The 13,650-nt window shown below is 41.0% G+C and overlaps 1 protein-coding gene across 1 annotated transcript in view; it reads left to right on the top strand.

The window, feature by feature from the left end:
* LIX1 (limb and CNS expressed 1) overlaps positions 1 to 13,650 on the top strand; it is a 63,534-nt gene that overhangs the window by 41,025 nt on the left and 8,859 nt on the right. Inside the window, exons 3-4 of the mRNA XM_037801674.1 lie at positions 9,150 to 9,290; positions 11,450 to 11,545. Coding sequence (XP_037657602.1) covers positions 9,150 to 9,290; positions 11,450 to 11,545 — 237 coding nt within the window. The remainder of the gene's footprint in view (positions 1 to 9,149; positions 9,291 to 11,449; positions 11,546 to 13,650) is intronic.

Here is a 13,650-nt window from a genome sequence, read left to right as displayed (position 1 = left end):
GTGATGAAAGTGGTATAACAAAGTCTCCAATTATTGTAGTAGAGACATCTATTTCTGACTTCAGTTTTGTCAGTGAGTGCCTCAACTATCTTGAAACACTGTGGTTAAATGCATAAATGTTCATGATTGTTATTTCTTCTTTGTAGATTGCCCCTTTTATTAATATATGGCATCCTTTTTGTCTCTTATAAGAGTTTTACAGTTAAAGTCTATTTTGTCAAATATTAGTATGGTAACCACCTCTAGTGTATTTTTAATCTCTACCATTGTGCCTTTCATTCCCATAATTTGTTATGTTTCTCTTTATACTTTTAAGTTCTTTTTTATGCCCACACAGTCTTCTTTATATCCTTTATCTCTGTATGCATATCTTCCTTAATCTCCTTGAATTGACTTAACAGATTTGTTTGAACACCTTTGATTAGTTGTTCCAACTTCTGAATCTCCTCTGAGGTTTTAATTTGTTCCCTTGACTGAGCCATATCTTCCTGTTTCTTTGTACAGTTTGTAATTTTTTGCTGATGTCTAGGTGTCTGATTATCTTGATGATTTAATTCTGAACATCTATTTCTCCCTCTTGTCTAGGGTTTTATTGTTGATTGGCTTTGTATTAAGGCTCTTCTTTGATGTTTGGTGTAACTTATTCTTGACCTTTAGAGTAGCCTGTGTTTAACTGTTCCAATTTTCTCAGCTTTTCTTCATCTGATTCTTGCCCTGGATATGTGGTGCAATTTTTAACATTGTACTTTCTGTGCAATTGTTTCACCTCCAAGAGACAGCTCCCTTTCCTCTGTTCCACCTCTGGGAATTTTGATCTGTTCTGTTTGTTTTTGTGCAGACTTTTTTTTCCAGCTCCTATGACTTTGTTTATATTCTCTCTCTCACTCAGTGTCCAGTTTTCCTTTCACTTTTCAGTAGTGGGACCTGTCTTATCTTACAGCAGTTCAGTTTACTCCCTACCCTTTTTTGTTGTGAGGTTTTTCTGCCTCTGGTTTCTTCCCCATAAGACATCCCTCCTGGAATAGCCAAAAGGGTTCAACCCAGAAAGCTGGGTCACTTCAGAAAAGTCTGTTTCACCTTTAAGTGGTCCAGCTGACAGAAACTGGATTGAGTGAGGGCACAACTGTTCCTGCCAGCCTTTCTATCATAGCTTCTCTCTCTCTCTTTCTCTCTCTCTCTCACCCCTTTTTTGTATGCAGCACTCCTCGGTGGCTTGTGTTCTGCCCTGGGTCTCTGCAGACTTATGTCCCTGTGCCTAGATATGTGTGGAGTTTTAACTCACTGCTGTGAGTTGTGCTGTAGTCTCATTCTGTGGTTGGAGGGACCCAGGCCAGGCTGCCTCTACGTGACTCCTAAGCTGTGCAGGACCAAGTGAGTGGGAGGTGAACTGGGACTGGCCGGCAGTCTGGGGCTGAATACTACAACCAGAGATTTTTCTGTTTCATCAATTCAGCATTTGTGGAGTCCTTCTCCAGTCTCTACTGTCCTCTGAAGTTCTAAACAGTGGATTTGTCCTTTATTTGCTAAATCTCTGAGGAGGCTTTTTCAGGAATATCTTACACTGCCAGGCTGATGACATCTCCCCTAACTTGGTTTTATATTATAGATTTTAGATCTGCAGACCATTTTTTTTCTTGATGTATTAGAAATATACTTAGGAATAATTCTAGTCTATTGTTTGTTTAAGATGGAGAGGAGCTATTTATATTGATGTCTTTCTACATGCTTTCTTAAAGAAAGCACTGTAATTATTTTATATGCACAATAACATCTTGGGATCCAGAAACAACTATTCGTCACATGTATCCTGTCCATCTCCTAATACAAAGCATGGAAAAATTATTAGTCAAATGAAAGCCACTATAAAAAGCTACTCTGAAAAGTTCAGACTCTAAATTGTGCCTGCTTGGCTGGAAGGTGTTTCTGTGAACAGTTAACATACTAATACATAGTTTAAAAACATTTCATAAATAATTAACAATAAAATTAATTTCTTATTAAGCATTTCTATTTCTAACATGGACATGTCTATCAACATATTATTTCAATTAGTTTAAGAACTTCTGTCCATCCTAAAACATTGAATAGCTACTATTTTATTTCTGGACAGACTACTGACAAATGAATCTGGTTGAATCTGGACATTTCATAGTATGGCTGGATCAGTCAACTTGAAAATTTATCATGGAAGAAATAAAAGCTACTGAGCAGGAAAGTAAAATTGAAACCTCATTTAGCTAAGTCAACAGTGCTTTTGGTACTTGCTTAAGGGCCTACATAAAGGAGATTTGTTTACATGAATGTTGCTTGCCTTGACTCATGTGGGAACAGTCTCTCTAGTAAGAAAAAGCTTTTTGATTTTAGCAGATGTAGATTTACCATGAAGCTAATGAAGCTTCTACACAGGTCCCTAATTTTTTGTTTGTAATTTCATATTGTTTTTCTTAAATAGGTCCCCTAAATTGTATAAGCCTCAGGCACTGCAAAACCTGTTTCTTCCCCTGCCAGTTAGAAATGAGACACAGCAGGAACAGAAGGCTGGAACAACATTTCTCTAAGAATAGTTCTGAGCCCACCAGCTTCAGAATCACCTGGCAAGCCTGTCATATGCAAAACCCCCACCAGGATCCATCTGAAGGGATTCTGATTCAGTAGTCAGGCTGGGGCCTGAGAATGTGCATGTTTAACAAGTTCCCCTGATGATCTTACTATAAACACTACTGATTTTGAACCCTTGGTTCAGACTCCTGGCCTAGGCTTGGTGGTGATCTTCCAAGTGGACCCTGTGGACTCCTGGTAACTTATTGGTGATCTAAAATCCAAAATAAAATACAAGACCAGATTGAAATGGTCTTGGGGGAATTTTGTATCCAGTGGAGCTGGCAAAGTTTAACTTGAGTGACTTTTCCTCTTTAAGAGTTACAAAACTCTTCTTGAAATTGTTGGGCAACCTTATGTGGTAGAAACCCAAATTCTCTTTGCCCCAGACTTAAGCAAGAGGCCCCTTCCAGATGAGAAGGAGATACTACAAGAGATGGCATCTGATCTTCTGATCTTGTCATAGCTGGCCTTCCCCTGACAGGCCCAAGTTGTGGAAAGCATCAAAAGGAGAACCATAGAAAGAAAGAGGATAGTAAGATAGTTGTTAGCACACTCTCCACCTCATGAAGCACAGCTTCTTGCAACAGTGTATTCCTTCCTCCTTGACCTTTTCTCCTAAATGAGTCAAGTTTGTCATGCAGGAATGGAAAGAGATACCCTTGGAGTCTTATGCCAAAATGATCCACGGAATACCAAAGTTAGAGCTTTGGCTAAAGCTCTGTACTGATTTTGATAATGCTGTATGACCTTAGCCAAATTATACAGCTTCTCTATTCCGATGTGGGTGTCTATTTATATGAAGAACAGAATAGCAGGGTGGTTAAAAAATTGGGCTTTCAAGTCAGATAGACCTGAGATTGAATCTTGTGTTGGCCACTTTTTGTTTTACATGACAAAGTGTTTTCTCACTTGCAAAATAAGGAGAATAACAAAACTAACCCCACAGAATTACTTTAATAAGTAAATATGGTAATAAGCAAAGTAGTTAGCACAGTGCCAAGCACACAGCGGTGGCAATGATTATTTCAATTTGTGAGCTCTACCTTGAACTGTGCCCAAGTACCTCAGTACCTGATGCCAGCAAAGTCTTTGTGTTGTCTATTACTGCGTAAAAAAATGCCTCAAAACCTAGCAGCTCAAAACAGCAAACATTTCTTTCCAAACTGGTCCAGGCAGAATGGCCCCCACAAAGAAGAGTGGGTGGAGAAGAAGTGTCGTTCTGCCATCAGTGAGGTGTTGACCAGGGAACACATCAACAGTTACAAGCACGTCCCTCGGGCACTCAGAGCAATCTGGGAATTTGCCACGAAGGAGATGGGAACATCAGATGTGTACACTGACTCCAGGCTCAGCAAAGCTGTCTGGGCCAAAGGAATAAGGAATGTGCCATACCATATCTATGTGTGGTTGTCCAGAAAACATAAGGAGCATGAAGATTCACCAAACCAGCTCTATACACTGGTTACCCATGTAACGGAACCACTTTCAAAAACCTACAGATAGTCAATATGGGTGAAAACTAACAATCAAATAAGACTGTCAAGTAACTGCAAAAAATATTAATGTCTCATAGAATTTCTGAGGGTCAGGAAACTGGAAGTGGCTTAGCTGGGTGGCTCTGGCTATCTCCCATGAGGTTGTAGTCAAGCTGCCCGTTGGGGCTGCATCATCTGAAGACTTGATCGGGTCTGAAGGTCAGCCTCCAGGCTCACTCAGATGGCTGTTAGCAGAAGGCTTCAGTTATTAGTCAAGTGGACCTTTCCACAGGGGTGCTAGGGGCATGGCAACTGACTTTCCCCAGAGCAAGAGATACAAGAAAGCAAGGAAGCATAACCAAGACAGAAACTTCGGTGTCTTTTATAATCCAATATGGGAAGTGACATGCCATCATGTCTGCCATTTTCTATTGGTTTCCCAAACCAAGCCTTGAACAGCATAGGAGAGGATACACGAAGATGTGAAGGCCAAGAGGCAGGGATCTCTGGGTCATCTTGGAGATGCCGACCACAGCCTTTAAATAGCTCTCCTGAGCAATGCCACAGACACTCTTATTATTATTTTTTTTTTTTTTGCTTTAATTTTAGATTAGAATCAGTAAGCTTTGAAACGATTATAGTGGTTTATAATCTACCAGCAAATGAAAGGCATCTGAGCACAAAGATAAATAAATGTCTGTGTGGGGTCCACCAGCTGCTTGGAAAGCAAGTGCCTCCACATGCTTCAGAAATCCATAGCCAACTTCAGTAAAGTCTTGACTATTAAATATTCCAGCTCTGCACTTTCACAGAGTGCAAAGGACAGAGGTTGTCTCTCTATGTTAACAGAGATTGACTCTCTATGTCAGCGGATAGGCCATAGTTTACAAATCTGTATTTATGATTAGGGTCTGGTTAAAAAATAGCAAGAATAAACCATACAACCTGGGAAGTCTAATTCTGGCAGAAAGTTGCTTTGAAATAACATCATACTTGACTCACTCCCAACTGATTGTCTTTGACGCCCTGTTTGGACATATCAATAAAACGTCCTGTCGCTTGTCGTATTTTATTTTCTTGCAGTGTTTCCCACTATTTGATGTCACATTAACACCAGTGGTGCCTGTTCTTATAGAAACACCCACAGTCAGATTTAGGTATGCCAAGAGATTGCTGTTTGGCTAAATTTCTTGCTCAAGTACAGGTTCTTATGGTTTGAGATGCCCCATTAAAAATTCCCTAAGGAAAAACATTCAGCCCTTACTGGCTTGGACTCGTACTTCCAGAATTTAGAAGAGAGTGGCTGGTTAGTGTTATATAGACATTCTGAAGTACTTCTCTTTCAGAAATGCAAAGAACAATAGCAGGAAAAGTCCTTTGATGGCTAAGAATTTATTTTATTTTATGTACTTGTCAATTAATACACTTTCCCCACCATTTTAACCAAAGATTCTGTAAAATGAAACAATAAAATAAATAAAGACATGTGTCTGCTTTAAACTCCTGATATTTGTTAAGTCTCCATAGTTCTTTTTAATGCTTTCTGGGTATATGGTTTGGTTTTTTCTGTTCTCCCAGCCAGGCATCACTTTGATCTCCAGAGCAATGCCATTTGGTTGTAAATGTATGGGGTGCCTTTGATCTAGTACTTAGCTGGTCTTATTTAAAATAGATAGCTTCTTTTATCTAAGTAGTGTCTACGAGGTCTCTCTCCCTATGAAAGATGGTTTAAATTGCTATTATTTAGATAGAAAGCTATGCTAAGTTTCTTGAGAGTGTCTGGATCTGAATCTAATTTTCTAAATTCTAAAACCCCAAAGGCGCTATTATGGATTTAGTAGAGCCAGATTCCTATTTAAACAAGTTGCTCCTACAGATGTTAGGTAATACTTGAAAAACATTGTTTGCTTTTTAATAGGGAACTGATTCTCCAAAGAAGAGTAACTGTTCTAATACTCAGGGAGAGAAAAAGGTAGTCTCAGATCTTAATAGCCAATTATCCTTCCAAAAATCAGGCTTCAGTGTATTTTTATGACACTAGGTTGTGTGTACCATACAGGGTATACTGAAATGGGACTTCTTTTTTTTCAAGAAGGGTATGTCTTTAATTCTTTTCTTTTCAATTTTCAGTTTTCAATTTTCAAGGGAATTTCTTGAGCATTATGTCGGGTGCTTTCAGTGACTTGTGTTTGAGTTTTCTAGGCTGTTGAATTCAGTTATTCATTTAACAGACTGCATGTCAGTGCAGGGAGACACCGATGACTAAGTCACAGATCCTGCCCTTAAGGAGCTCACAGCCTGGGTGGGAGTGGGGGTTGGGGAGGAGGAGGTACCAGTCAAGATTTACATGATCAGACATTACACAAAGTGGGCAGTGGTCCTTCAACCTGGCCAGGAATGATCAGGATAAGCTTCTCAGAACAGGTAGCACCTGAGCCTCAAGTTTCCTTAAATTCCCAGCCAAGCCTATAATGGAAAACCAGCCTATCTGCCCAGACAGCCCTGGTTTAATATAGGTGTCTTCTTGCTTGTCATTCATCAACAGGGAAAAAAACCAAACTTCCTTCCATGTGCAGTTTAGAATTTTAGCTCTATTCTTGTTTATAGGAAATCTCTCCTCCTGCCTTGAATTGGTCTGCTTTGTTAGGCACCTAACAGATGTTTCTCCTGTCTCCTCAGTGTCATCTTCCAGCCACTTTGGAAGCCTTGTCATTTCTTTATCCACACACTAACCATGCAGGAGGACCTCCAAGCATTGGCTCTGTGCCTAGGCACTGCAGAGGATGCTCGAGCAGTACCCAAGGGACCCTTTACAGGCATGGGCTGGGTGGGGAGGAAAACAAGTAATCTGTAGTCAAGTCCATGATGATTGTATTATATTGTTACTACTGTTCCAGGAGGTTGAAGTGGGGAAACTCTCCGACCCCCCTTGGGAGCTCAAACTGGGGTTGTAGAGGTAGAGAGGAGAGTCAGACTCTGGAGGACATAAGAATGTAGGTTTGGAGTATTCCTGGCACAATGCAGACTCACACAGCTGGTCAAGGTGGGGCAGATGGGGTGGAGCCAGAGGTTGTACTAAAAACAAACTAGAGGGGTGCAGCTTTTCCCTTTGATGATCTAGAGCCCTTGAGACTGCGAAACCCCAAAATGAAGCATCTTTTCGGTATCTTCTCTCTTATTTCAAATCTGTAAACACCTCCCCATTTGTCCAATAAGGAAATAAGCCCCAAAATTCCAGGTGGTCTAGGTCTCACAACCACCAACCCAGAAGTGCTGCATCGATCAGAACCTGGGTCTGGGCATCTCCCTCTAGGGCTCATTTCCCACTGGGAGCCCTGGAATAGGATCTAGGACCCTACGTGGGCCCTGGATTCACAGGAGCCTGCCGAACATCACACCCTGGGGTCCTCCAACATGTCTGGGCTCCAGGGCCAGTCCAGTTCTCCTAGGGCTTCATCCCCATATTTGGATTCTAGAGGGTCCATGCCCAGCTGGAATTTGAAGATGGGTTGTTGTTAGTTGATAAGAAAAGAGATAGGTGGGCAGAAAACAATTGGGATACATGGAACAGATCCATGTCAGCCATAGGGAAGCCAGGCTAGGAGGATGGAGGGCAATGTTACATTTGGGGAAAATGATTTATTTAATGTGTTAATAACCAGAGGTTATTTATGGCCACTGACTTTGGGAACGCCAGCTGGCCAGGGGAGAAGAGGCAACTAACATGCATATGGATGAGCCACATTGCACTCAACCCAAATAAAGGTACAGGAAGACTGACAGAAAAAGAAAGTTTTGGGCTTCCTGCATCAATAAGGACTGTTATGGCTGCAAGTTACAGAAAGCCAGTGGAAGCAAGGTTAAGGGAAAAGGGGAAAATACCAGTTAACATAATTGAGAAACCCAGCATGGTCTGGCTTTAGGTTCAGCTGGATTCAGATAATCAAATGAGATTGCCAGTAGCAGAAACAATCTATCACTTGGCTCTGCTTTCCTCTGTATCATCACCATCTGAGACAGGCTCTTCCCTTGTGGTGACAAGTTGGCTCCAGTAGCTCCAGCAATCCTAGCTGAAAGGATGTATCTTCTTCTGAAGCTCCAGCTGAAGTCCCTGGAAAAGCTGGATTGGATCAGGTGCTTGTCCTGAACCATCTCTATAGACAAGGGAATGTGGGGCTGATTGGCCAGGCTGTGGCCACACCCATCTTAGGGCATAGGATGGAGCAGGCCCCACCCAAACTGCAGGGACTAAGAGCAAGGCAGAGAGGGTAATCCTCAAGAAAATCTGAGACATGTTATTAGAAGGAAGGTGTGGGTAACTGTTGGAAAAGCAAAAACAATAGACATCTCCAACATTTGGGAAGGATGTTCTCTTGATACCACAGGAGCACCCTCTATAAACCTGAAGGAAAAAAAGTCTAAGACTGGGGCCTTTGTGTGTGTGATACCAAACTCTCAAAGAATGCCAGGTATTCTCAGTGCTTTATCTGTACTACCTAATTGGTTCTAACCTCAGCCCTATGGCATTTGTCCCATTTTACAGAAGAGGAAATTGAGACACAGAGAGATTCATTAACTTGCCCAAGGTCTTACAGCCAGTTAAGTGCCAGAGCTGGGATTTGAACAGAAGCATTCTGATTCCAGAACCTGTGTTTTAATTACTGTGTTACAAGTATTTCTCCTTTTCCTATTTTTCTTCTTTTCTTACATGTTTTTTTCATCTAGGATAAGGATTTGAGGAAGCTCCTGATAACGAATGTTAATCACCTAGCACACGCTAACAGCCATTATTACTTTTCCACTGTTATTTTTCATTACTTTCAAAGCGTGTTTCAATCACATTCAGTGATTGTGGAATAAGACAAAAAGCAATTGAAGACCAACCCAGACATTTGCATGGGCCCCAGAGCTGAAGAAAAATCTGCATATTCTCCAGGGGGATCAGCGATGGTTCTGAAAGAACAGGCCCAGACGATAAATGTGTGAATAGAAATGCCCAGAGACCACTGATGCAAGGATGAGATGGAGAGATGCTGAATCCTTTAATGGTCCTTTTCTCCTTCCCTTCTCAAGTGCTGCCTAAGTAGAGCCGAGGCCAGACGGGATGCAGCAAAAGTGGCCCTCATCAACTCCCTCTTCAATGAGCTGCCCTCTCGCAGGATCACCAAGGAATTCATTATGGAAAGTGTTCAGGAAGCTGTTGCCTCCACCAGCGTAAGTACCCCAAGGAAGTGAGGAGCTGGCTGCACTGAGAACACTGGGGCATGCAAAACTTAGGAGATGCTGAAGTGAGCAGAGTTTATTTTTTAGAATTAGGTGGGTTTAAAGTTGATCCATTAAAGCATTAATTTTCAGCAAAAAGAATACTTGTATTGAAAATCTTGAAACTGATGCTGGCTCTGATTCCATCTCAGTAATATTCTTTAGCATCCCTGGATTACAATTTCTCATGCTTTATATCAAGGTAGATCATTTGAGCCCCCTCACTTTGTTTATTGGAATGTTTGCTTTTTGAGGGGCATTGATTCTTTTAGGGCCCAAGGCCCCTTAGAATTAAACACAACTTTAATTGTAAATGATAAACTAGGTCAATTTTTCCCAAACTTGACAAGTCAGAAAAATCATCTGAAGTGCTTATTATAAGTGCCAATCCCCCAGTCATTCTGGGGTCTGGAAATCTGGGGTCATGAATTTCTAAGGAACCCAATTGCTTTGTGTAATGCACCCTCTCTGCTCAGTCATAAGGAATCCTGGGAAAAGCCATGTGCCCAATATATGTTAGTTATTAGCATCATCATGGTTAATAGCAATTACTTCTTGCAGAGAGCATTGAAAATGCAACGTTTTAAGAACAAAAAAGACACTTGTCTCAGAAATTTAGATAGGACATTTTCTCAGAAATCCAGGAGTAGACTATATTTGCCCCATGAATTATCTGGAGCTCCTGACTCATGCTACTTCCAAACTGTAAACCACAGAGGAGGCCCTGGTTTCCCACCTGGGCTCTCAGGCACTCCCAGGCCAGCGTCTGGCTGGGTGTCCTCCAAGGGCAGGAACTTGACCATTGCCAAAGGGATTAGCCACCTCTGGCTTTACCTTTAGCATGGATAAAACCCACCTGAGATCTTTCTTTTCTCCTTAGTCGGACTAAAATGATGCCGTCACGCTGGAGAAACTGCCGCAAGGATCCTTTTGCTCCTTTAACCCTCATAAATGCTCTTATCGCTTCAAGGAGAGATAAGAGAAGAGGCAAGGGAGGGAGAGGTTGGGACCTGCCAGGGAGACTTCAGGGAGCTCTGTTCTATATCTGCTCTGAGGATGAAAGGAAGTCTTTATTTTCCGACCTTGTAAATTTCAAGTGCCTTTGAGGAACAGAAGTTAGGAAAATGATGCCTGATTTATATAGGTGTGGAATTTACTCAGGAGCAGGGAGAGGCCTTCAGTGTAAATGTAATTTATCATTTTTTTCATGGAAATTTCTAAGGAAAGAGAAGATATATAGCTTGCAGGCTTCTGGGTGGATTTCCTCTGGGATATTTAAAAAGCCAACATAAATATTACAGCAGCAGTGTGTTAATGTTATTGCATTCAATAGCTATAAATTTGCTGCTATCTGATGCTGGCAGCTTGCTCGGTCTCACAAAGTCACTATTGTCCACCTTCCCAGGAATCCAAGGCCATGGGATATTGAAGGGTAAGTTAGATCTATTTGGCCCAAATGTCATTCAAAGCTTATTTTAGCTTTTCTACCATCACTCCCTCTACCAAATTGAAAGGGAATTTAGTTTCCATCCATCACCCATCCACCTTATTTCCTAAAGAATAAGTGGTCCAGGAGTGAAAAAATATAAACCAAGATGCACGTCTCTAGACCAAACACCAGTGTATTATGAAGAGCTCCTATTAAGCATCATGGCTGTGAAATATGAATGGTCCATACAACTGGAGAATTCTTTCCATGTCAGTTACATCATCTGGTTATTATCATCAGAGCAAAGTCAGCATCTCATGATTTCAATAATCAATGAAGACAGCCTGGGAGGGCAGCCTTGCAAATGTTAATGCCACCAACAACAAAAGTCACATGCAATGTATAGGAATTTCCACTTTGGGATAAATATTCTTTCAGGGAGTATATAATCAGCTAACACTGTAATCAAAAACTAGATTCAAATTGATTACAAAGCCCTCTTTAAGTCATAGTGAGAGTGAGGATTTTACCCAAAATCAACTGGGGACTTGGTTGTAGAGTGGGTATTTGAAAGCTTAGGACAAGAGAAGGCTCACTGTGTGGCCACAGAATTAATTCATGACTACCCAGAGAAGGGGAGGAAAAATCAGTCATGTTTCTGTTTTCCACTTTCCTTCCCAAGGGCACCTTAGATGATGCTGATGACCCCAGCACCAGCATCGGAGCCTATCACTACATGTTGGAGTCAAACATGGGGAAAACCATGCTGGAATTTCAGGTACCTGACTGCCTGCCACATATTTATTTGTGTCTTAGTTTGCCAGGGCTGCTATGACAAATACCACACACCCGGTTGGCTTAAAGCACGGTTTTGGAGACTAGAAGTCCAACAGCAAAGTGTGGGCAGGGCCTGCTTTCTCTCAGTCTGTAGCATTCCAGCACTCCTCTATCATATCATGATCTCTCTCTCTCTCTTTCTCTCTCTTTCCCTTTCTCTCTCTCCTTGCATCTGCTTCTCTGGTTTACACTGACTTCTGGCTTCTCCTTCTAAGTCCAGATTCCTTTGCGTGTAAGAACATCAGCCATATTGGATTAAGGTCTGCACTCATTCAGTTTGGCCACGTCTTAACAAATAATAGCATCTTCAAAAGTCCTATTCAGAAATGGGGTTCACACCAGTGGGAACACAGATTAAGAACTGAACCAGTCTTTTGAGGGGTACACAATTCAGTCCCCCAACAATCTGATTTTTCATTCCAGAAGCCTGAGAGGAACCAACTTTCTTGTCACTGACATCTCCTATTCTAATAATCTGCTCTTTTTCTTTTTTGGTCTTAGAGGTTTTTGGTTATTTTAATTTAACCTTCTTAGAACCCAGTATAATGGCTAGACCTCAGCCACAGCTCTGTAGGCTAAAACAAACAAGAAAGCAAGGTATGCTCTTTGTTTTTACGAATGGGAGTAAAATACATCTAAAAAATAGGCAAAGAACATCATGTTATGACTACTACATTTCACCAGCTTTTCAGTGCAAACAGCTCCCCTTAAACCAAATCAGTCTGATGTGTTGGTTGTGACCATCTCATTCTTAATTTTCAGAAGTCACAGATGAGAGTTTCCATAGTGTGTGCTAAACACTGCCCCTCCTCAGTTCTGGTATTTCTATTAAACAAGATCTCCCACCTCCTATTATTAACTCAACCCCAAATTTAGCAACTTGTAGCCCCTTTTCATCCACTCCCTTCAAGCAATAACAGAGTTGAGGAACTGTATTACCTGTTATTTGAAAATTAAATAGGCTTATTAACAACAATACCATAACAATAAATATAATAATTTATAGGATGCTTACTTTGTCTTGCACTGTGCTAAGCACTTAACAAATATTATAATTTAACCCTCACAATAACCATATGAGATAGATATTATTGTTTTTTGTTTTATCATTGAAAGATATTAAGTCCAGCTAGTAAGAATACCAAATCCAGGGTCCAGACCAAGCATTCTGCTTTCTGAGCTCACATTCCTCACTATTGTTCTTGGCAAATGATAGTTCAGTAGTGGTTGTGTATGAAATGTATGTCTCTCCTAAATGCCAGGCTTGAATGCAGTTTATCATCCATGCACATGCTGGTAGGAATCTATGTGCAACATTATAATCACAAGCCTTTCTTCTCACTAATTCTATTTCGTTAGGTTAGAGTCCAAGAAATAATCAGAGAGAGAAAGTTTTATGAACAAAAATGTCCATCACAGTATAATTTATAATGGTGTTGCAACTGAGCCCTGAAGCCACAAGCTTTCAAATCCCTTTGCTGAGAACTTTCAAACTCTCTTCCTGACCACAGTGGTATAGCCATTTCAAGTGGATATGTCCCTCCTGCCTATTTTTCAAATCATGATTTTTTATTCATCAGTGTCCTGTATGACTGAAGCAAAAACACTCTTTCTTCACCCTATCCTGAGAAGATCTTGGTTTTCTCCTTAAGTGACCTTGGTCTTACTGAACTTTGGTGTAGCCTGACTTGATCTGGAAGAGACCAGGTATCCTTAAAGTCTACTGCCTTGGTTTGCCAGGCCACTAAGACAAATACCACATGATGAATTGGCTCAAACAACAAGCATTTATTGGCTCACAGTTTTGGGGCTAGAAGTCCAAAATCAAGATATCTGTGAGGCTTGCTTTCTTCCTGAAAACTGAAACATCTTGGTACTGATGGCCAGCAATTCTCAGGGTCCCTTGGTTTAATACCATTTAAGACCAACCTGATCTTGTTGGCCACACTAAAAATAACATTTTCCAAAGGTCCTATTTACAATGGGCTCACACCCACAGGGTTTAAGATTAAGAACATGTGTTTGTTGAGGTACATCATTCAACGT

The sequence above is a fragment of the Choloepus didactylus genome, chromosome 13 (assembly GCF_015220235.1).
Source record: "Choloepus didactylus isolate mChoDid1 chromosome 13, mChoDid1.pri, whole genome shotgun sequence".
NCBI classification, from domain to species: Eukaryota; Metazoa; Chordata; class Mammalia; order Pilosa; family Megalonychidae; genus Choloepus; species Choloepus didactylus.
The sequence above is the reverse complement of the archived record's forward strand: the minus strand, read 5'-3'. Positions and strand labels throughout refer to the sequence as shown.